This window comes from Bombina bombina, chromosome 6, assembly GCF_027579735.1.
Source record: "Bombina bombina isolate aBomBom1 chromosome 6, aBomBom1.pri, whole genome shotgun sequence".
Classification (NCBI taxonomy): domain Eukaryota; kingdom Metazoa; phylum Chordata; class Amphibia; order Anura; family Bombinatoridae; genus Bombina; species Bombina bombina.
Window position 1 is genome coordinate 577,773,926 of NC_069504.1, and position 25,011 is coordinate 577,798,936.

The 25,011-nt window shown below is 39.0% G+C and overlaps 1 protein-coding gene across 1 annotated transcript in view; it reads left to right on the top strand.

Moving 5' to 3' along the window:
- Positions 1-22,955, top strand: part of TJP1 (tight junction protein 1) — a gene marked incomplete in the record, with an annotated part of 489,926 nt that extends 466,971 nt beyond the window's left edge. Inside the window, 3 exon segments of the mRNA XM_053717550.1 lie at positions 408-625; positions 1,496-1,600; positions 21,390-22,955. Coding sequence (XP_053573525.1) covers positions 408-625; positions 1,496-1,600; positions 21,390-21,484 — 418 coding nt within the window.
- Between the last annotated feature and the right edge of the window lie 2,056 nt (positions 22,956-25,011).

Below are 25,011 nucleotides of genomic sequence, written 5' to 3' on the forward strand. Positions count from 1 at the left end.
GGATAACAAGAGAATGAAGGAAATGTGATAATAGAAGTAAATTGAAAAGTTGTTTTAAATTGTATGTTCTGTCCAAATCATGAAATAAATATTTGGGGGTTTCCTGTACCTTTAATTTATTGCAACACTACACAAAATTCTTGTAATTACAAGATGTTGTATGTCCCTTTTTAGGGCCCAATTACTCAGTGCTTGATTAGCAGAACACCCACTACTTTATTGTTGGGCAGTGACATAAAATGACTTTGTCTCTTTAAGTGTCATATCTACTAAATGCCCTTTTATGATGGAAAAATCTTGAATGTTTTCTGTTATGGTAAGAATGTGCGGTGTTAATAACTACATATAGTAGTGCTAAAAAAATAAATAATATTGTAACCATGTGATTAACATAACTCTTTTCTTAGCCCTTCTGCTTTGGAAGATGACGAGGAAGATGATGCGCACACAGTAGTGGCAACAGCAAGGGGCGTTTTCAACAGCAATGGTGGTGTGTTAAGTTCCATAGAAACGGGTGTTAGTATCATCATACCCCAAGGAGCAATACCTGATGGAATAGAGCAAGAAATTTACTTCAAGGTCTGCAGGGATAACAGCATTCTGCCACCCTTGGATAAAGAGAAAGGTAAGGAATATTGCATTTTCATCAGTGATAATGTTAGTCACTCATGAAAAAAGAAGCATTGAGACACACATAAAAATGTGATCTATTTATGTATATGATCCAGTTTATTATAAATATTTCACTCATTAATAAAATAAAAAATGAGTTAACACAAAAAGGGATATGCACTCCAAAACACATTGAATCTAAGATAAAAATAAAAAAGTGGATAAACATAAACACTTATAATACGGTACTTATATTGGGGTCGGTGCTGCAAATAAACAATTGCAACTGGTAGCAGAGAGTCCAATAAAATGACTTCTGTTGCAATTCTTCAAAGAAAATAGAAAAACTTTAGTGTTATTATGTGGTTTAATTCAAGCAATTAGGAACAAATGGTTGGTACTCACATACTCCAGAGCTATGTTCCTAATACAAACGCATGATACAAACTCCAATGGCAAAAACAGTAATACGAATAAAATGTGGTATTTATTACAATATAAACATATGTAAGGCATCAAAATCACTCTGGGGTGTAGCACAAATAAGGGAAGACTAGAATTGCAATCAGATGTTCCAAACTCACAACAGTCCTTGATAAACTCTCTGCTTAACTTCACCTCTGAAGTGCCAGTAAGTACTTAACCCAGGTCAAAGGGTAAAGTTAAGTTTGCTATCAGTTGCATTCACCCTTATGAGTACTATAAGTGTCTAAGTGTTTGTTTATCTACTTTTATTTTTATATAATATTTATATATATATATATATATATATATATATATATATATATATATGGCATTGAGGGACATATATCATAATTTTTTAAAATGAATAATTTTCATAGTTTACATTTCCTAATGACTGCTAATTTTGCCTTGTTTGCAGGGGAGACACTGCTTAGTCCTTTGGTAATGTGCGGACCCCATGGATTAAAGTTCCTGAAGCCAGTGGAGCTGCGCCTACCACACTGTGCGTCTATGACTCCTGATGGTTGGTCTTTTGCTCTAAAATCATCCGACACCTCGTCGGGTATGCTTTTTCCCCCATCTGTCCTATTGGGGCGTTTGGACACTGTCCCTCAACTATGTTAAGAGTGCGCTTCAGTCAAAATCACAACCTTTTCCAACTTATCTCACTTTCAGTGTTTTCACACATGTACAGCTCTTATTAATTCAATTTTGAATCTGTTGATTTAATGGAAAATGTTTGAAAAAAATGTTCAGACTCTTAAAGTTATTTCTAAATAAATATATTGTTTACAATTTCAGTAGATGCATCATAGTAGCTGCAAATACACAAATTATTCAGGAAACATTTTACTGTGCAGTGTAAAATAAACTCATTATTAGTGATTTAGAGGTTTAACATATTTCCTGTTTAGATCTTAGACATCCAGATCCTAAGCAACACTGCTGAATGCATATTTCACTAGTAATAACATTTCCAGAAAGTGTCAGATTAATCGCCAATATAATGAAACAAAAATATAGCAAACTAGATGTTTCTAGCATAACTACGTTTTATACATGTTACTCTAATGAGGTTTTGCTCTGTGTACATTATATGTTCTCTTTTATATTATGAGATTAAGTCCTGCTCTTCCAAAATGGGATGTGTATGGATAAGGAATTTGTGGCATAAAATTAAAATGTGGCTATTAAAGATGCAGAAATCTGCCATAAGAGGGGAAATCTTGTTTATTAAAACTGTTTATATTGAACTCATTATTAGTGATTTAGAGGCATTATCTATCTTTTTAAACAATAACAATTTTAGTGTAGACTGTCCCTTTTAAATTTTGAGCTCATCTTCATAGACTGTATTCAAGCACAGGTGTAATAAGACTGTGCTTACATTAATGAGAGCACTTCATTTATTGGCAAAAGTTTAAAGGGACAGTCTATTTGATTTTTTTTATTGTTTTAAAAGATAAGTAAACACATTTACTATTCATTCCCCCGCTTTACATAAGCAGCAATGTACATATACATTATAACCTCTAAGATTGCCTGTTTCTTCTGTTATGTGTGATCAGTCCACGGGTCATCATTACTTCCGGGATATTATCTGCTCCCCTACAGGAAGTGCAAGAGGATTCACCCAGCAGAGTTGCTATATAGCTCCTCCCCTCTACGTCACCTCCAGTCATTCTCTTGCACCCAAAGACTAGATAGGAGGTGTGAGAGGACTATGGTGATTATACTTAGTTTTTATAACTTCAATCAAAAGTTTGTTATTTTACAATAGCACCGGAGCGTGTTATTACTTCTCTGGCAGAGTTTGAAGAAGAATCTACCAGAGTTTTTCTTATGATTTTAACCGGAGTAGTTAAGATCATATTGCTGTTTCTCAGCCATCTGAGGGAGGTAAAAGCTTCAGATCAGGGGACAGCGGGCAGTTGAATCTGCATTGAGGTATGTAGCAGTTTTTATTTTCTGAATGGAATTGATGAGAAAATCCTGCTATACCGTTATAATGACATGTATGTATACTCTACACTTCAGTATTCTGGGGATGGTATTTCACCGGAATTACTCTGTAAAAGTACATTAAACCTTTTAATAGGTATTTAATTCATGTTAAACGTTTTTGCTGGAATGTAGAATCGTTTGCATTTCTGAGGTACTGAGTGAATAAATATTTGGGCATTATTTTTCCACTTGGCAGTTTGCTTGTTTTGATTATGACAGTTTCGTTTCTCTCTCACTGCTGTGTGTGAGGGGGAGGGGCCGTTTTTGGCGCTCTTTGCTACGCATCAAACAATTTCCAGTCAGTTACACTTATATTTTCTGCATGATCCGGTTCATCTCTAACAGAACTCAGGGGTCTTCAAACTTCTTTGAAGGGAAGTAGATTCTCTCAGCAGAGCTGTGAGATTTATATAGTGACTGTGTTTTAAAACGTTGCTCTGTGATTTTTATGTTTAAAATTTAATTAGTGTTGCTTTACTAATGGGAACAAACCTTTGCTAACAAGTTGTGTTGTTTTTAAAGAGTGATGCTATAACTGTTTTTCAGTTCATTATTTCAACTGTCATTTAATCGTTTAGTGCTTCTTTGAGGCACAGTACGTTTTTGTTAAATAAGATTGTAACCAAGTTGCATGTTTATTGCTAGTGTGTTAAACATGTCTGATTCAGAGGAAGATACCTGTGTCAATTGTTCCAATGCCAAGGTGGAGCCCAATAGAAATTTATGTACTAACTGTATTGATGCTACTTTAAATAAAAGCCAATCTGTACAAATTGAACAAATTTCACCAAACAGCGAGGGGAGAGTTATGCCGTCTAACTCGCCTCACGTGTCAGTACCTGCGTCTCCCGCCCGGGAGGTGCGTGATATTATGGCGCCTAGTACATCTGGGCAGCCATTACAGATAACATTACAAGATATGGCTACTGTTATGACTGAAGTTTTGGCTAAGTTACCAGAACTAAGAGGCAAGCGTGATCACTCTGGGGTGAGAACAGAGTGCGCTGATAATTCTAGGGCCATGTCTGATACTGCGTCACAGCTTGCAGAGCATGAGGACGGAGAGCTTCATTCTGTAGGTGACGGTTCTGATCCAAGCAGATTGGATTCAGATATTTCAAATTTTAAATTTAAATTGGAAAACCTCCGTGTATTACTAGGGGAGGTCTTAGCGGCTCTTAACGATTGTAACACTGTTGCAATACCAGAGAAAATGTGTAGGTTGGATAAATACTTTGCGGTACCGGCGAGTACTGACGTTTTTCCTATACCTAAGAGATTAACTGAAATTGTTACTAAGGAGTGGGATAGACCCGGTGTGCCGTTCTCACCCCCTCCAATATTTAGAAAGATGTTTCCAATAGACGCCACCACACGGGACTTATGGCAAACGGTCCCTAAGGTGGAGGGAGCAGTTTCTACTTTAGCTAAGCGCACCACTATCCCGGTGGAGGATAGCTGTGCTTTTTCAGATCCTATGGATAAAAAATTAGAGGGTTACCTTAAGAAAATGTTTGTTCAACAAGGTTTGATATTGCAACCCCTTGCATGCATCGCGCCGATTACGGCTGCGGCAGCATTTTGGATTGAGTCTCTGGAAGAGAACCTTAGTTCCGCTACGCTGGACGACATTACGGACAGGCTTAGAGTCCTTAAACTAGCTAATTCATTCGTTTCGGAGGCCGTAGTACATTTAACCAAACTTACGGCTAAGAATTCAGGATTCGCCATTCAGGCACGTAGGGCGCTGTGGCTAAAATCCTGGTCGGCTGATGTAACTTCTAAGTCCAAATTACTTAATATACCTTTCAAGGGGCAAACTTTATTTGGGCCCGGTTTGAAAGAAATTATCGCTGACATTACAGGAGGTAAGGGCCACGCTCTACCTCAAGACAAAGCCAAAGCTAAGGCTAGACAGTCTAATTTTCGTCCCTTTCGGAATTTCAAAGCAGGTGCAGCATCAACTTCCACTGCACCAAAACAGGAAGGAGCTGTTGCTCGTTACAGACAAGGCTGGAAACCTAACCAGTCCTGGAATAAGGGCAAGCAGGCCAGAAAACCTGCTGCTGCCCCTAAGACAGCATGAACCGAGGGCCCCCGATCCGGGACCGGATCTAGTGGGGGGCAGACTCTCTCTCTTCGCCCAGGCTTGGGCAAGAGATGTCCAGGATCCCTGGGCGCTAGAGATCATATCTCAGGGATACCTTCTAGACTTCAAATTATCTCCCCCACGAGGGAGATTTCATCTGTCAAGGTTGTCAACAAACCAAATAAAGAAGGACGCGTTTCTACGCTGTGTACAAGATCTATTATTAATGGGAGTGATCCATCCGGTTCCGCGGTCGGAACAAGGACAAGGGTTTTACTCAAACCTGTTTGTGGTTCCCAAAAAAGAGGGAACTTTCAGGCCAATCTTGGATTTAAAGGTCCTAAACAAATTCCTAAGAGTTCCATCGTTCAAAATGGAAACTATTCGGACAATCTTACCCATGATCCAAAAGGGTCAGTACATGACCACAGTGGATTTAAAGGATGCTTACCTTCACATACCGATTCACAAAGATCATTACCGGTATCTAAGGTTTGCCTTCTTAGACAGGCATTACCAGTTTGTAGCTCTTCCATTCGGATTGGCTACGGCTCCAAGAATCTTCACAAAGGTTCTGGGTGCCCTTCTGGCGGTTCTGAGACCGCGAGGAATTTCGGTAGCTCCGTACCTAGACGACATTCTGATACAAGCTTCAAGCTTTCAAACTGCCAAGTCTCATACAGAGTTAGTTCTGGCATTTCTAAGGTCGCATGGATGGAAAGTGAACGAAAAGAAGAGTTCTCTCTTGCCTCTCACAAGGGTTCCATTCTTGGGGACTCTTATAGATTCCGTAGAAATGAAGATTTATCTGACAGAAGACAGATTAACAAAGCTTCTAAATGCATGCCGTGTCCTTCATTCCATTCAACTCCCGTCAGTAGCTCAATGCATGGAGGTGATCGGCTTAATGGTAGCAGCAATGGACATAGTACCCTTTGCACGCCTACATCTCAGACCGCTGCAATTGTGCATGCTGAGTCAGTGGAATGGGGATTACTCAGATTTGTCCCCCACTCTGAATCTGGATCAAGAGACCAGAAACTCTCTTCTATGGTGGCTTTCTCGGCCACATCTGTCCAGGGGGATGCCTTTCAGCAGGCCGGACTGGACAATTGTAACAACAGACGCCAGCCTTCTAGGTTGGGGCGCTGTCTGGAATTCTCTGAAGGCTCAGGGACAATGGAGTCAGGAGGAAAGTCTCCTGCCAATAAACATTCTGGAATTGAGAGCAGTTCTCAATGCCCTTCTAGCTTGGCCCCAGTTAAAGACTCGGGGGTTCATCAGGTTTCAGTCGGACAACATCACGACTGTAGCTTACATCAACCATCAGGGAGGGACAAGAAGCTCCCTAGCAATGATAGAAGTATCAAAGATAATTCGCTGGGCAGAGTCTCACTCTTGCCACCTGTCAGCAATCCACATCCCGGGAGTGGAGAACTGGGAGGCGGATTTCTTGAGTCGCCAGACTCTTCATCCGGGGGAGTGGGAACTTCATCCGGAGGTCTTTGCCCAAATACTTCGACGTTGGGGCAAACCAGAGATAGATCTCATGGCGTCTCGCCAGAACGCCAAACTTCCTCGCTACGGATCCAGATCCAGGGATCCGGGAGCGGTTCTGATAGATGCTTTGACAGCACCTTGGAACTTCAGGATGGCTTATGTGTTTCCACCCTTCCCGCTGCTTCCTCGATTGATTGCCAAAATCAAACAGGAGAGAGCATCAGTGATTCTAATAGCGCCTGCATGGCCGCGCAGGACTTGGTATGCAGATCTAGTGGACATGTCATCCTGTCCGCCGTGGTCTCTGCCTCTAAGACAGGACCTTCTGATTCAGGGTCCATTCAAACATCAAAGTCTAACTTCTCTGAAGCTGACTGCTTGGAAATTGAACGCTTGATTTTATCAAAACGTGGGTTTTCTGAGTCGGTTATTGATACCCTGATACAGGCTAGGAAGCCTGTTACCAGAAAGATTTACCATAAAATATGGCGTAAATACCTATACTGGTGTGAATCCAAAGATTACTCCTGGAGTAAGGTTAGGATTCCTAGGATATTGTCTTTTCTACAAGAAGGTTTAGAAAAGGGTTTATCGGCTAGCTCATTAAAGGGACAGATCTCAGCTCTGTCCATCTTGTTACACAGGCGTCTGTCAGAAAATTCAGACATCCAGGCCTTTTGTCAGGCTTTAGCTAGGATCAAGCCTGTGTTTAAAACTGTTGCTCCGCCATGGAGTTTAAACTTAGTTCTTAACGTTTTACAGGGTGTTCCGTTTGAACCCCTTCATTCCATTGATATAAGATTGTTATCTTGGAAAGTTCTATTTTTAATGGCTATTTCCTCGGCTCGAAGAGTCTCTGAGTTATCAGCCCTACATTGTGATTCTCCTTATCTGATCTTTCACTCAGACAAGGTAGTTCTGCGTACTAAACCTGGGTTCTTACCTAAGGTTGTCTCTAACAGGAATATCAATCAAGAGATTGTTGTTCCCTCCTTGTGTCCAAATCCCTCTTCAAAGAAGGAACGTCTTCTACACAATCTGGATGTAGTTCGTGCCCTCAAGTTCTACTTGCAGGCAACTAAAGATTTTCGCCAAACTTCTTCCCTGTTTGTCGTTTATTCTGGACAGAGGAGAGGTCAAAAAGCTTCTGCTACCTCTCTCTCTTTTTGGCTTCGTAGCATAATACGTTTAGCCTATGAGACTGCTGGACAGCAGCCTCCTGAAAGAATTACAGCTCACTCCACTAGAGCTGTGGCTTCCACTTGGGCCTTTAAGAATGAGGCCTCTGTTGAACAGATTTGCAAGGCTGCAACTTGGTCTTCGCTTCATACTTTTTCCAAATTTTACAAATTTGACACTTTTGCTTCTTCGGAGGCTATTTTTGGGAGAAAGGTTCTTCAGGCAGTGGTTCCTTCTGTATAATGAGCCTGCCTATCCCTCCCGTCATCCGTGTACTTTTGCTTTGGTATTGGTATCCCGGAAGTAATGATGACCCGTGGACTGATCACACATAACAGAAGAAAACATAATTTATGCTTACCTGATAAATTCCTTTCTTCTGTTGTGTGATCAGTCCACGGCCCGCCCTGTTTTTTTAAGGCAGGTACATATTTTTTAAATTATAATTCAGTCACCACTACACCCTTGGCTTCTCCTTTCTCGTTGGTCTTTGGTCGAATGACTGGAGGTGACGTAGAGGGGAGGAGCTATATAGCAACTCTGCTGGGTGAATCCTCTTGCACTTCCTGTAGGGGAGCAGATAATATCCCGGAAGTAATGATGACCCGTGGACTGATCACACAACAGAAGAAAGGAATTTATCAGGTAAGCATAAATTATGTTTTCTAAGCCCCTGCAATGTTGACCCTTATCTCGGTTCTTTTTTTTTTTCTTTTTGATCTTGCATTACAGACAAACAGTGCTAGTTCATTAAGATAACATTATGCTCACTCCAGTGGAGAATGATATTGGGTTTGCAAGAACCAGCGCTAATTGTCTAAAATGCAAGAATTTAAAAAGCTGTAAAAAAAAAATCACTGAGAAGGAAATTAGACACAGCTAATCATAGAGGTAAAATTGTATTAATAGAACAGTGTTGGTTATGCAAAACTGGTAAATGTCTAAAAAAGGGATTATCTATTTTTTTTTTACAATGTTTAACTCTGAAGGAAGTGGAAGCTCAGAGCAAGTACACAAACTCTTTAACTACCTGTGAACATTTCCATAAGAGCTGTATTACATGCCTATTTAAAAAAAAAAGTCTTTAATATGATTTGATCCTAAGCTTTCATATAGTAAATAATTAATAATTTTTTTTACCCGTAATGAGATGATACCCAGCATTTTTCTTACATGGTTCAGACGGAGCTTGCAATTTTAAAAGTTTCACATTTTATTTCTATGATTGTTTTCTTTTTCTCATAATATTTTTTGCTGTAGAACATACCCAGGTCGGTAGCGTCTACGTCTGGAGTACTATATGTGGCAGTTTGCGATAAACACTGCTGCCATCTACTGCTCTTGCATTGTTAAAAATGTCCTTGCAAAATTGCTTCAACATAGTGCTCCAGATGCTTGCACATATTGAACGTACTTTCCTGTTTTTCAGCAAATAAAACCAAGAGAGCAAAGCAAATTTAATAGATTTTGTTTTCAGTTTTACAATCTTTTTTGAATCATGAAAACCAACTTTTGAGTTACATCTCCCTTTAGTAAATGCCCCCTTTTAAACGTCAATTTTTCCTTTTTAATCTAAAATAGAACATTTCAAAATCTTTTACAGGTGCGTTTAAAAATGAAATCTTTGTGCCTGAATATACCAGCATATGAAGTATACCGTTGATCATCTGTTCTGTGTCACTATAAAGTCAAATTTAAACTATCATGATTCGGATAGAGCAGGCAATTTAAAACAATTTCCAATTTACTTCTGTTATCAAATTTTATTGAGGCGTAATACTAGGACGGCTCATAAGAGCTCAGGAGTGTGCACGTGTCTTTATTACTCTATGGCAGCAGTGTTTTGCAACATTGTATAACAAAGCGGCAAAAAAAGTTGGAAAACACTGCTGCCATAGAGTTCTAAAGACACATGCACACTCCTGAGCTCATATGAGTCTACCTAGTTTTACTCTTCAATAAAAAAAATATCAAGAGAACAAGGCAAATTTGATAACAGAAGTGTATTGTAAACTTGTTTAAAATTGCATACTTAATCTGAATCATGAAAGTTTAATTTTGACTTCACTTTCCCTTTTACCACTTTTATTAAACTTTTTCATAGCCAAAAAATATTATTTAAATGTATTTTATGCACTTTAAAATTACATGTTAAAGGGACATGAAACCCAATTTGTTTTTTTCATAGAGCATACAGTGTAAAACAATTTTCCACTTTACTTCTATTATCACATTTGCTTCATTCTCTTGGTACCTTTTGTTGAATGAGCAGCAATGCAGTACTGGGAGCTAGGTGAACACATCAGGTCAGCCAATGAAAAGAGACGTATATGTGCAGCCAACAATCACCAGCTAGCTTTCTGTAGTACATTTCCACTCCCGTGTCTACCTAGGTATGCTTTTTCTTTATTTATCTTTTTTACAAAAGATACCAAGAGAATGAAGCAAATTGGATAAGTGAAGTTAATTGGAAAGTTGTTTAATATTGGATGCTCTATAATGAAAGAAACATTTTGGGTTTTATGTAACTTTAAACTGTAAATACATACTAGACGTAATAATGTATTAAGAGCAAAAGTTAGCCTTGGAGTAATATGTAGATGTATTTATTTCCTAAGATATGGAGATTCCACAACGTCATTCAATTACTAGTGGGAATATCACTCCTCGCCAGTAGGAGGAGACAAAGAGCACCACAGCAAAGCTGTTAAGTGTCACGCCTCTACCCATAATCCCCCAGTCATTCTCTGAGGCAGTGTGCAGGCACTTGTATGTGGAGACTAAGAGGTTAAGTTTCTCCTCATAGGGGAATGTTAACATTGTGTGACTTTTTATACTAATCTCTCCTATGATATGGACTGTTTTAATGGGGCATTTTGTCAGATGAATATGAGGCTTTTATTTTTCTTATAGTTAAAAAAAAAAAAAAAAAAAAAAAAAAGCGGCTCTATCTTTTTCTTGAGGGAAGCATTCAAAGAGATCAGTTTGTTTCACTCTGGAACGCGTGCTTTTACTTGCGACGCAGTTCCTGTGCCGGTCATGTGATCATTTGCTTATCCGACATGGAGTGTAGTGAGGTCTTCCCCTCAGCACGGCTTGATGAAGGAGTCGTTTATGGTCTGTATCTGACTACTTGTAAGCCTCCGGAGGACGGTAGGACACCTCAGTATATGCTGAGGTGTAGAGATTCTGGGTGTAGTTTTTTCCAGACAATTATTTTTGTGTAACCGCTCTGAGTTTGAAGTCAGGTCTTAAAGTGACAGTACTATTAAGTGTTTTTATTTTTTCCTTTACTTTTGGGGCCACAATTATTTTGTCTAGCTATGGACATGAAGCAAGAAGGTTCCATTGATATGTACTTGTCTTGAGGCCAAAATTGTTTTGTCCATTCAGTTTTGTTCTACATGTTTAGCTAGGACATTAGAGTGTAAAGACTGCCCTCTGTGCCTTATGTCTCTCAGGATGATTCTGTTCAGGCACTGCCCCAGCTTTCTCCTCAAACGTCCCAAGCCTCAATGGCGTCACATACAGTGCCCTGCAATTTCTCTCAGCCTCCTGGAGGAGTTTTTTTGCCTGCAGATTTTGGTGCACAGGTATCTTCTGCGTCGTCATCTGCTTTTCCTTTGTTGGGGAAAACGCAAGAGGAAATCTAAACGTTTTTTCAGATAGTTAGGTGTCTGTCCCATCTGCTGCTAAACAGGTTGTCCTCCCTCATAACTCTGAGGAGGAGGTTACCTTGGTAGCTTCTGAGGGCGAAATCTCAGATAGTGATCGTATAATTCATTTATCTGATGCTGAAGAAGTAAACTTAAGGTTTAAGCTTGAACACCTTTGTGTACTGTTAAAGAAGGTATTGGCGACTTTGGACGACTCCGACTCACCTGTCGCGGTCAACCCTTAAAAAAATCTAGTAAGCTTAACAAATACTATGATGTTCCTTCCTCTGTGGAAGTGTTTCCTGTTCCAACCCGTGTGACAGAGATTATTTCACTGGAATGGTAGAAGCCAGGACTATCTTTCTCCCAATCTCCGTTAAAGATTCATGGCGCACAGTGCCTAAATTAGAAGCTATTTCTACTCTGGCTAAGAGAACTACGATCCCTATAGAGGATAGCTGCTCCTTTAAGGATCCCATGGACAAGAAACTGAAGTGAAGGCTTATTTGAAAAGGATGTATGATCACCAGTGTCTTCAATGGCAACCTGCAGTTTGCATTGCCACAGTAGCAAGTGCTGCATCTTATTGGTGCAATGCCTTGTCTGAATCAATTTTAGTAGAGACTCCTTTGGAGGAGATCCAGGACAGGATTAAGGCTCTCAAACTAGCCAATTCCTGTATTTCTAATGCTAACATACAAATTGTTAGACTGGGAGCCAAGATGTCTGGCTTCTCTGTCTTGGCCTGCAGGGCTTTGTGACTTTAGTCTTTGTCAGTTGATGTTACCTCCAAGTCCAAGCTTCTAGTGCTTCCATACAAGGATAAGAACCTGGTCTTGCAGAAATAATTTCTGATATTACAGGTGGAAAAGGGTCTTTTCTACCGCAAGATAAGAAAAACAGGACTAAAGGATGTCAGAGTAATTTTTGTTCCTTTCGAAAAGGTCAAAAGTCTTCCTCTCCCTCTTCGAAGAAGGAGCAGTCCAAGTCTTCTTGGTAACCCAATCAGTCTTCGAACAAGGGGAAGCAATCAAAGAAACCCTCAGCTTAGCCTAAGTCAGCATGAAGGGTCTGCCCCCCACTTGATCCGAAGTCAGCATGAAGGGTCTGCCCCCCACTTGATCCGATCCCTGTTTTGTCAAGCCTGGATACGGGATGTCCCAGATCCTTGGGCTGTGGACATAGTTTCTCAGGGTTACAAAATAGAATTCAAATCTTGTCCTTCAAAGGGCAGATTTCACCTCTCTTCAGATCAGGTAAAAAAAAAAAGGCATTCTTGAGCTGCGTCCAGGACCTTTCCTCCCTAGGAGTGATTGTTTCAGTAAGAGAACAGGGCCTAGGATTCTATTCAAAGCTGTTTGTGGTTCCAAAAAAAGGGAACTTTTCAATCCATTCTAGACTTAGTGTCTCAACAAGTTTCTCAGAGTACCGTCCTTCAAAATGGAACCTATTTGTTCCATTCTTCCTTTGGTCCAAGAGGATCAGTTCATGGCAACTATAGACCTGAAAGATGCGTATCTTCATGTTCCCATCCACAGGGATCATCACAAGTTCCTGAGATTTGCCATTCTAGACAAACACTTTCAGTTTGTGACTCTTCCGTTTGGCCTTGCCACAGCTCCCAGTATTTTCTCAAAAGTTCTGGGGGCTCTTTTGGCAATGATCAGGTCTCGGGAAATTGCAGTGGCGCCCTACCTGGAGGACATACTGGTTCGGGCGCCATCATTTCAACAATCAAAGTCTCATACAGAGATCTTGTTGTCTTTTCTATGTTCCCATGGATGGAAAGTGAATCTGGAAAAGAGTTCCCTTGTTCCAGCTGCAAGGGTAGTTTTCTTAGGGACCATAATAGAGTCCCTATCTATGAACATTTTTCTGGCGGAAAAGTTCCAGCATCAGAAGCTCAATGTATGGAAGTAATTGGTCTGATGGTCACTTCCATTGACATCATTCCCTTTGCTCGATTCTATTTGAGACCTCTGCAGTTATGCATGCTCAGACAATGGAACGGAGACCATTCGAGATCTGTCTCAGAGGATACACCAGTCGACAAGAGATTCTCTTCCATGGTGGCTTTCTCAGGAGCATCAGTCTCAGGGCACATGTTTCTGGAGACCTTCCTGGGTGATTGTGACCACAGACGCCAGCCTGCTAGACTGGGGAGAAGTCTGGGACTTGTTTAAGGCGCAGGGACTATGGATTTGGGAGGATTCTGCTCTCCCCATAAACATCTTGGAGTTAAGAGCGATTTACAATGCTCTGACGGTTTGGCCTCAATTGTCCTTAGCTGGGTTTATCAGGTTCCAATCAGACAACATCACCTCAGAGACTTACATCAACCACCAGGGAGGAACTCAGAGTTCCTTAGCCATGAAGGAGGTGGCACGGATTATTCAGTGGGCGGAAGCTCACAATTGTTGTCTATCTGCCATCCACATTCCAGGAGTGGACAACTGGGAGGCGGATTTCCTGAGCAGATGGACATTTCATCCTGGGGAGTGGGCCCACCATCCGGCGGTGTTCTCCAGTTTAACCCTCAAGTGGGGGGTGCCAGAGTTGGATCTGATGGCGTCTCGTCAGAACGCTAAGCTTCCAAGGTACGGTTAAAGGTCTTGAAATCCTCAGGCTGCCCTGATAAATGCTCCGGTGGTTTCTTGGGATTTCGGTCTAGCATTCCTGTTTCCTCCGTTTGTGCTCCTTCCACGAGCCATTTCTCGTATCAAACAAGAGAGAATGTCGGTAATTCTATTAGCTCCGGCATAGCCTCGCAAGATCTGGTATGCAGACCTAGTGAAGATGTCATCTAACTGGGTCCATTCCTCCATCCAAATCTCGTTTCTCTGAAGCTGACTGCTTGGAGATTGAACACTTAATCTAAGAGACCATGATCCAGGCTCCCAAGCCGGGTTTTTGAAAAATTTACCATAAGGAATGGCGTAAATACCTTTTTATTGGTGTGAATCCAAGGGCTATTCTTGGAGTAGGGTCAGGATTCCTAGAATTTTGTCTTTTCTCCAGGAAGGTCAGTCAATTCTCTGAAAGGTGAGATTTCTGCATTATCTATTTTGTTACACAAGCGTCTGGCGGATGTGCCAGCTGTTGAATCTTTTGTCAGGCCCTGATCAGAATTAGGTCTGTGTTTAGACCTGTTGCTCCTCCTTGGAGCTTTAACCTTGTTCTTAAAGTTTTGCAACAGGCTCAGTTTGAGCCAATGCATTCCATAGATATTAAGTTGTTGTCTTGGAAAGTTTTGTTTCTTCTTGCTATCTCTTCTGCTCTGAGAGTCTCGGAACTCTTGGCTTTGCAGTATGATTCGCCTTACCTTATCTTACATGCTGATAAGGCGGTTCTTCGTACTAAATTGGGGTTTCTCCCTAAAGTGGTTTCGGATAGAAATATTAATCAGGAAATTGTTGTTCCTTCTCTCTGTCCCAATCCTTCTTATAAAGAACGTCTGTTGCACAACTTGGATGTTGTACGTGCTCTAAAATTCTACCTACAGGCGACTAAGGATTTTAGCCAGTCTTCTGCCCTGTTTGTTTGTTTCTCAGGAAAGCGTAAAGGTCAGGACAACACTGCTACTTCTTTCCCTCTGGTTGAGAAGTGTGATTCGTTTTGCTTATAAGACTGTTGGTCAGCAGCATCCTGAGAGAATTACAGCACATTCCACTAGGGCTGTGTCCTCTTCTTGGGCTTTCGAAAATTAAGCTTCTGTGGAACAGATTTGCAAGGCTGCAATTTGGTCCTCTATGCATACTTTTTCCAAATTTGATACTTTTGCTTCGGCTTCCTTTGGGAGAAAAGTTCTTCAAGCGGTGGTGCCTTCTGTTTAGGTCTGCCTGTCTTGTTCTCCCTTCCTATTCATTTAGTGTCCTCTAGCTTCCCACTAGTAATTGAATGATGTTGTGGACTCTCTATATCTTAAAAAAGAAAACAAAATTTATGCTTACCTGATAAATTTCTTTCTTTCTGGATATGGAGAGTCCACGACCCCACCCCTTACTTATTAAGACAGTTATTTTTTACTAAACTCAGGCACCTTTGTGTTTTTCCTTTTTCCATTTTCCTTCGGTCGAATGACTGGGGATTATGGGTAGGGCAGTGACACTAAACAGCTTTGCTGTGGTGCTCTTTGCCTCCTCCTGCTGGTCCGGAGTGATATTCCCACTAGTAATTGAATGACGCCGTGGATATCCATAAAGAAAGACATTTATCAGGTAAGCATACATTTTGGTTTTTTACATTTATAATAGTTTAAATATTTAAAATATTACTGTAAAAGTTAAGTTAATATGAATTAATGGGCGCCACCATGTTTCCTATTTCCTCTGTTTTGGCAGTTTCTTTTATTGCCTGTTTTATATACAGTTGTATGCAAAAGTTTAGGCACCCCTGACAATTTCCATGATTTTCATTTATAAATAATTGGGTGTTTGGATCAGCAATTTCTTTTTGATCTATCAAATAACTGAAGGACACAGTAATATTTCAGTAGTGAAATGTGGTTTATATTGGATTAGCAGAAAATGTGCAATGTGCATCAAAACAAAATTAGACAGGTGCATACATGTGGGCACCTTAAAAGAAATATTGTATCCATATTTTGTAGAGCCTCCTTTAGCAGAAATAACAGCCTCTAGACGCTTCCTATAGCCTGTAATGAGTGTCTGGATTCTGGATGAATGAAGGTATTTTGGACCATTCCTCCTTGCAAAACATCTCCAGTTCAGTTAGGTTTGATGGTTGCCGAGCATGGACAGCCCGCTTCAAATCACCCCACAGATTTTGAATGATATTCAGGTCTGGGGACTGGGATTGCCATTTCAGAACATTGTACTTGTTCCTCTACATAAATGCCAGAGTAGATTTTGAGCAGTGTTTTGGGTCGTTGTTTTGTTGAAATATCCAGCCCCATCGTAACTTCAACTTTGTGACTCCTCAACATTATTCTCAAGTATCTGCTGATTGATTGGAATCCATGTGACCCTCAACTTTAATGAGATTCCAAGTACCGGCACTGGCCACACAGCCCCACAGCATGATGGAACAACCACCAAATTTGACTGTGGATAGCAAGTGTTTGTCTTGGAATGCTGTGTTCTTTTGCCACCATGCATAACGCCCCTTGTTATGACCAAATAACGCAATCTTTGTTTCATCAGTCCACAGCACCTGACTCTGTTTGTGGCATGTGTGCAGAAAAGGCTTCTTAGTCACTCTCCCATACAGCTTCTCCTTGTGCAAAGTGCACTGAATTGTTGAATGATGCACAGTGACACCATCTGCAGCAAGAGGATGTTGTAGGTCTTTGGAGGTGGTCTCTGGGCTGTTTTTGACTGTTCTCACCATCCTTTGCTTCTACAATATTTGACTTGGCTTGCCACTTCTGACCTTAACAAGAACTGTGCCTGTGGTATTCCATTTCCTCACTATGTTCCTCACAGTGGACACTAACAGCTTAAATCTCTACAATAGCTTTATGTTGCCTTCCCCTAAACCATAATGTTGAACAATCTTTGTTTTCAGGTCTTTTTTTGAGAGTTGTTTTGAGGCCCCCATGTTGCCACTCTTCAGAGGAGAGTCAAAGAGAACAACTACTTGCAATTGGCCACATTAAATACCTTTTCTCATGATTGGATGCACCTGTCTATGAAGTTCAAGGCTTAATGAGCTCACCAAACCAATTGTGTGTTCCAATTAATCAGTGCTAGCTAGTTACAGGTATTCAAATCAACAAAATGACGAGGGTGCCCAAATGTATGCACCTGTCTAATTTCGTTTTGATGCATATTGCACATTTTCTGTTAATCCAATAAACCTCATTTCACTACTGAAGTATTACTGTGTCCTTCAGTTATTTGATAGATCAAAATGAAATTGCTGATCCAAACACCCAATTATTTATAAATGAAAATCATGGAAATTGTCAGGGGGGCCTAAACTTTTGCATACGACTATGTCCTTAATGGTCCTCAGCAGGAAATATAGATGTGGGGAAACATTAGATTAAAACATTGTGACGTCCATTATGTTATAGAAACTCGAATTATAGAATTTAGAAAAGCAATTTTCAGAGTTAAATTACAGAAAAAGGGGACAAAATAAATACTGAAAGAATATTACAAAGGTTTTTTTAACTACACATAATTAAATATTTTATATTACACTATTATTCTGTTTGCTATCCCTTTAAAATTAAAGTATTCACTAACTGTGGCTGTATCCCCTTGAAATTCTGCACTTTTTTTAACTTAAATATCTCATAAAAAGCCTACTAGACTGATATACATAAAGTTTTTAACCTTTTGTAATGATTGCTAATCACTTCTAAAATACAAACCTTCAGTTAAATGTGTTTGTTCTAATCCAAAGTGTTTAAGCTTGAAATGGAATTAGATTTCATGTGTGCAACATACTAAGCTTTAATATTGTGCAATAACAAGTAAATACTTTACAATAACAAGAAATTAACGTAGATTAATTACTCCCTTGTCTGAGAGAGCATGCCACAGATCACCTAGCCACAGATCTGCTGCAAATATAGATTGAGACTCTACTGATAAGAATTGACATTTATTAAATTACATCTGTACATCTACAAAAAAAAATCTATTTAGTTTGTTTACAGAATTATTTTGATTGAAAATGTATGAGAGTCAATCTATTTTTTCAAAGACTAAATTATTTGTTTCCCCTTTTATTCTTAGGGAGACCCAAGTGCTAAAAGAGTATGCACCCTGAGTGGCACCCTAAAATGAACAGGCACAGAAGTTTTTCTAGCTTTTGTTCTGTCTCAGCTGCATCTCTCTCTCTTTCCCTAAGAGTTAAAGGGGAAACCAGACGTGGACTCCTTGCACACATGCCCTTAGAGAGATGTGACTGCACCTCACTGACGAGGCCCACAGAAGGTCGAAACGATCGTCTGGGGTTGTTTTCTCTTGTTCAGAGAAGAATTGCCTGGTATTTTGGTGCTGGACTGTCATTGGGCAGGGTCAGACTGATATGCTACAGGATATTTTTTCTCTGTGAAGAGGCATAGTGTGCTAAAAGAGTATGCACCCTGAGTGGCAGCCTAAAATGAACAGGCACAGAAGTTTTTCTAGCTTTTGTTCTGTCTCAGCTGAGTGCAACTCTTTCTTTTTATATTTATGCAAATTGCTCTTGGGTCTCCCTAAGAGTAAAAGGGGAAACCAGATGTAGACTTCTTGCACACATGCCCTTAGAGAGATGCGACTGCACCTCACTGACGAGGCCCACAGATTGGCGAAACAATCGTCTGGGGTTGTTGTTTCTCTTGTTCAGAGAAGAATTGCCTGGTATTTCGGTGCTGGACTGTCATTGGGCAGGGTCAGACTGATATGCTACAGGATATTTTTTCTCTGTGTAGGGGCATAGTGTGCTAAAAGAGTATGCACCCTGAGTGGCACCCTTTTGTTCTGTCTCAGCTGAGTGCATCTCTCTCTTTTTATAGTTCTGAGGGTATGTCTGAAGCTCTCACAATTCTTGTGAAATGTTGTAAGCATTTTATACAGGCTGGTCTCACTGAATTATCTTGCCAGCTGTATGCAGGTGAAGTTTGCTCAGAATTCACAATACAGTTATTTAACTGACAGAAAAGTAATGTATACTAAACTAGAGTCAAAGCAAGTAGTGAAAATGTTTAAATTTGTATTTGCTGCAAGCTGAGACTTTTATATCAGCACTAGATGTTCTCCTGTTAACTTCTCTCACCCCTGTGAAATTATGTATCCTAGAGAGCCTCATTACTTTCTCTGAAAAGGCGTCCCTCATTTCTCTGGGACTTCCAGGTTTTTTCTTATAGAATTCAGTGAAGACTGCACTATAATTTCTCTCAAAACTAGAGAACGTTTGCTTATCGGGCCCCTTAGAAAGTAACAAAGCTCTCTGGGAAAATAAATCTGCCAGTTTTTCATTTTTATTTTAAACAGAAGAAACGCAAAGTGCAATGTAATTTGTAGAAAAATAAATAGTACAAAGTATAAAAAGTATGATCCTAATTTGTTAAAGTAACACAGAAACTGTTGAAGCTTAATCAGAATTTGTAAAATCAAAATCCTCAATACACTGCTGTATACAAAATAAAATACAAAATATAAAGTGCAAAGTTTAAATGTAATAAAACAATCTGAAGTGTAAAGTATAAAATACAAAGCACAAAGTGTAAATGCAGCAGAACTGTCATGTCATGCAGTGCTATATTGCACTGGGCTTGTCTCTCCTTCACATACAAAAATGCAGGGAACGCCACTTGGGGACGTATAGCAAAATCTTCCTGTTTATTAGATTCTCACAATAGATCTCGCAGTGCTGGAGGACCATTTTAGATCCTCTTACCTGAGCAGAGAGAGCTTTATATAATCAGACCCTGTATAGAAAGCCATTATTTCTGAGTTTCAGTTTAGTGGTGTTCTTTCTTAAGGCTTTGGCTTAGAAAAATGCATACGGTAGACATTTTGACCTCTTTAAACACTGTTATGCGTCAAAGAATCTTCCGTTAAAGAAACACTGAATTAAACTTTATGATTCAGATAGAGCAAGCAATTTTAAAACACTTTCCAGTTTATTTGCATTATTTAAATGTGCATTTGTTAAATATGTTCACTTTCTGAGGCACTAGCTCCTACTGAACATGTGGAAGAGTTCACTGAAATATATATATATATATATATATATATATATATATATATATATATATATATATTCTTGTTCTGATTGGCTGATGGTTGTAACATGATGCAGGGGGAAGGAAATAAGTAACCGAAATTTGTCAGAAAAAAAAAACATCTTCTCATTTGGAATTCACACTAAGGGCTATTACATTGTATTGTATTTGTTGATTTTGCAATTTTACTGTATTTAATTGTCCTTTTAAAGGGATATACAAAAACCCCAAAATATCTTGTGATTCAGACAGAGCATACCATTTTTAAAAAGTTTCCATTTTTTTTTTCTTTTATCAAATTTGGTTTGTTCCCATGATATTCTGTGTTGGAGATACCTAGGTAGTCATCTGGAGCACTACATGGCAGGAAATAGTACTCCAGAAATGGGCCGGCACCTAAGGATACGTCCCTGCTTTCAACAAAAGATAACAAGAGAACAAAGAAAAACTGATAATTAGAAGTACATTAGAAAGTTGTTTAAAATTGCATGCTCTGTCTGAATAATGAAAGAAAAAAATTGCAGTTTTTATTATTGACATAATTTACACTTGTAGATTTAGACGTTAGATTATTATTGTAACGTTGCTTTTTTATAATTGTGTTGTTGAAATCTAATTCTTTATGTGAGCAAAATCTGTCTAAAAGGTTTCAGTCAGATTATAAGAAGGTGCAAAACTCAGAGTATGAATTGTTTTAGAAAAGTCACATTTTTTAACACTTTTATATGTATCTGGGCTTTTACTGGTCAGTACTGTCATTTCCATCCTTCATTCCAGCGCTACAGAATTTTATGGCACTATACAAATAAATTATACTAATAATAATTCTTAGTGAAAAGTGCTTAAATTGTATTGTATTATTGTTTTTATTATATTTTATGTAGTTGTTTTCCCAAAAAATGTAGAAAATTAAATACTTGTACATTTCTTTCTATTGTCAGTAGAGGTCAGTCTTGTAATTCTAATTTTTTTCTTGTACATTATAATTTGTATTAAGGATTTTGATGACTTCATTCATGTTCATGTGTACATCTCACCTGTCAGTTGTGTTAATTGCATTAATGGTAAAGAATTGTACATGTGTTTAAACCAACTTGCTTTATGATTTATTATTTCAAAAAGTGTTTTTTATGTATTTATTATTTTGTTTTTAAGCTCTGTACAGATTAAACATTTTCCCTTTTTTCATATGTATCCACAGGTGACCCTAAACACTGGCAGAACAAGTCTCTTCCTGGTGACCCTAACTATCTTGTTGGAGCTAATTGTGTCTCTGTTTTGATAGACCACTTCTAAGCCTCCTTAGTAACCAACAGAGATAATGTGAAGCCTTCTTGAATCTATTTATCTTTTCAAGTTCTATTGAGTATTAACTGAATTCAAGTAACAGTGGGACTCAATACTGTTAATTTGACCTGAACTTAGGTTTTATGGTGTCATGATCAGAGTAAGGCCTCAGCTGTATCATGGCATGGTGGTGCCGTTAAAAATCAGTTCCTTGTCTCTCCTGAAAGTGGCATATTTTAGTTGCTTCATTTTCTACAAAGGACCAATGCTCAGACACTAGAAAATATAATAAGAAAATGCCACAAACAAGAGTTTTCATTCCCCAGCATTATATGATATTTATATGAAACACCTTACTATTTTATTTCCAAAGTTAGTTAGCTGTTTTTTCTATCATTAGAAAAATGAAAACGCCTACAGCCATGATTTTGAGAATAGGGATCCCCCATCTATAAGCACAATTGACTTTTCTGCAGAAGGGAATTGTGACACATTTCCAAAAAGGTGTTACAAATATCTCTAACAGTAAATGGTTGAATATCCATTTCTAAACTAGAAACTATTGTAAAGTAACATGAACATGCCCGTTTATTTTCTTTAATGAAGTTCAGTTTATGGTTGGCTGACTGTAAGTTCAGGTGCTTCCATGAATCTGTAAAATAACTTATTAATACACACATTTAACCAGCAGGGATGCCTTACCCTTATTATAGTCTTAGATTTCCTTATAGTTCTCTGTATTAAAAAGTTCATGTCTTTCTGCGCTTATTTAGGGTAATGTAAAATAATGATTGAAGAAAATTTTGATTTATTATGAACTAATTTTTGAGGTGAGCACGAAAGAGCGTGAATACTTACCTCTTCTGTTGGCCAGAAGCGACTGAATGAAATTGTATGTTTTCTGCTATGCATTTGAAAAATTCTCAAAGATGTTACAATTGCCTGTATATATAATGCGTGCATACCACCTATTGTTTTTTTTTTGGTTTGTAAATTTAACTTTTTTAAGCTTTACTTTTTTGTATAAAAAAGAAAACTGAACGTTTCTTAAAGAATATCTTTGTACTCATACCTTTTTTGAGCCTTGAACTTTGTAACATCTGCAGCAATAAAGCAGCATTTCTACAGTACTCACCAGAAGAACGTTTTGAAGCGAAATGCACAAAGTTGCTACGTTTATAAATGCTGAACATAAATCCTCAGAATTATCTAGTTTGTTTAATCTCTTTAAAGTATCCCTGCTGCAATTTGTTATAAGGATGCTGTATTATGTGCCCTAAAATGTATTTTTTTACTAATAGACAATTTATTAAGGCACAGCTGCACGGTCTCTTTAGAAGATACAGCACTGCATTCTCTTAATTATTAGTTCTTCACGTGTGGCTGAATATTTTTTTTTCCCCATTCAGTTATTAAATACACATTTTTAAATATATAAAATAAAACAAAATAAAATTGATTTTAAAATAAAAATAAATAAGGTGTGTTGTTTTTTCTTAAGTGTTTTGCAAGGAATTTGTTTTAATATTTAGAATTTGTTATTAAAGCTGTTTGTAATCATGATAGCCATCAGTCAGTGGCACAGGGTTTATATAGTGAAATTTTTAGTGATACTGTACATGCTCTATCTTGGCGCATTTTAGTGCTCTTAAAGTTGCATCCATAGTGGTATTTGCCATAGAAACATTGATTTCTTGCCATAAGGCAGGGAGAGTCCACAAATGTATTCCTTACTATTAGGAAATACAACACCTGGCCACCAGGAGGAGGCAAATATACCCCAGCCAAAGGCTTAAAAATCCCTCCCACTTCCCCTATCCCCCCCAGTCATTCTTTCCTTTCATCAATAGAGGAGGATGGCAGCGAAGTGTCAGAAGATTCAGATAGTCCTTAACAGGTATGTTCCCTTCAAGAGATGACTGGAGTTTTAAGTAATCATATAAACCTCTCAGTGAGAGTATTGATGAAAGTTAAGAGTCTGGAGATCCAGGGAAAGTTTTTCTGCGAAGCCATCCAGACTGTCTATCTAACAACTCCTGAGTAATCGGTGTTAACGAGTTACTCTGCTTGCTTTTTCACACTGAGGTCCCTGTCAGAGCATCGCTACAAGGCTGTCACACTTGAAAGGCTGTATCTGTTCCACAGCATGGATCCTGGAGGGTAAGCCTGTTATTTTAATATAGCAGGAGCGCTTTATATAGGGTCACAGTGCGACTCCTCTATACCTCAATAGGATCGAGGGTTAATATCTCCTCAGTGAGAGTTTATTGGGAACAGTTTGTGTAGTTTATAGCTTTAACAGTTGTGAAGATCAGTTTAAGGGCTCATTTAGACACTGTAATTTTGGCTGGAACAGGCAGGTTTCACTTTGTGAGCTGCGCAGCTCCTAAAAGCTTTGCACACTTTTTCATAGCAGGGGAGGTCCATGTGACCGGGTGCGACTTTATTCACTTCCTTCCGATCCTGCTGCAGACAGCACTCCTGAGGAGCGTTCCTTGATAACTTGTCTGGGTCTAGGTGGTGTTGAGTGCCCCAGCCATTGGTTTTGTAAAGGTGCCTTTCTATATTTAAAAGTGTTTATTTTTGTATGTTTTTTTCTTTCTACTGTGGGATTACATACCTACTATGAAGGACTCTGATAATACATTAGAAGGTTCCACTCCTTCTGTAGTGATCCTGCCTGCTCAATTTTGTTCCGATTGCCTGGCTACTGTTTTAAAGTCTAAGAAGGGAGCTAAGTCTGCAATTATCCCTAGCGCTATTAGTCTTTCAGCCATCAGCCTCTCAGGAATCTGTGACCCGAGAGATTACTACCCTTTCTACCCTAACCGCTTCACATGCAGTTCCCCACGGCACAGCTATTTCTCCGTCTGGAGGGGGCCTTTTTCCTGCAGACTTTACCGCACAGTTACAATCAGCGGTGTCCGCGGCCCTGAGTGCCCTACCTATCTCTGGGAAACGTAAGAGGTTAAAGAGACACTAAACGTAATTTTTTTCTTTAATGATTCAGATAGAGCATGCAATTTTAAGCAACTTTCTCATTTACTCAATTATTATCAATTTTTCTTCATTCTCTTGCTATCTTTATTTAAAAAGCAGGAATGTGATGTATAGGAGCTGGCCCATTTTAGGTTGAGCACCTGGGTTATGCTTGCTTATTGGTGGGTAAATGTCAGCCTCCAATAAGCAAGCACTATCCATGGTGCTGAATTTAAAATGGGCTGGCTGCTAAGATTTACATTCATGATTTTCAAATAAAGATAGCAAGAGAACGAAGAAAATTTGATAATAGGAGTAAATTAGAAAGTTGATTAAAATTGCATGCTCTATCGGAATCATGAAAGAAAAAAATTGGGTTCAGTGTCCCTTTAAACACAGTTCTCCTGTTTTAGATTAATCTAATTTCCAATCAGATCTAGTGAGTATGTCCCAGCTATACGAAGATGAGTTAACCTATGTTGCATCATTGGGTGAACTTTCGGAGTTGGAGACTTCTATTTCTAAATCTCCTCCGGCAGAGGAACCCTCCTTTAGAT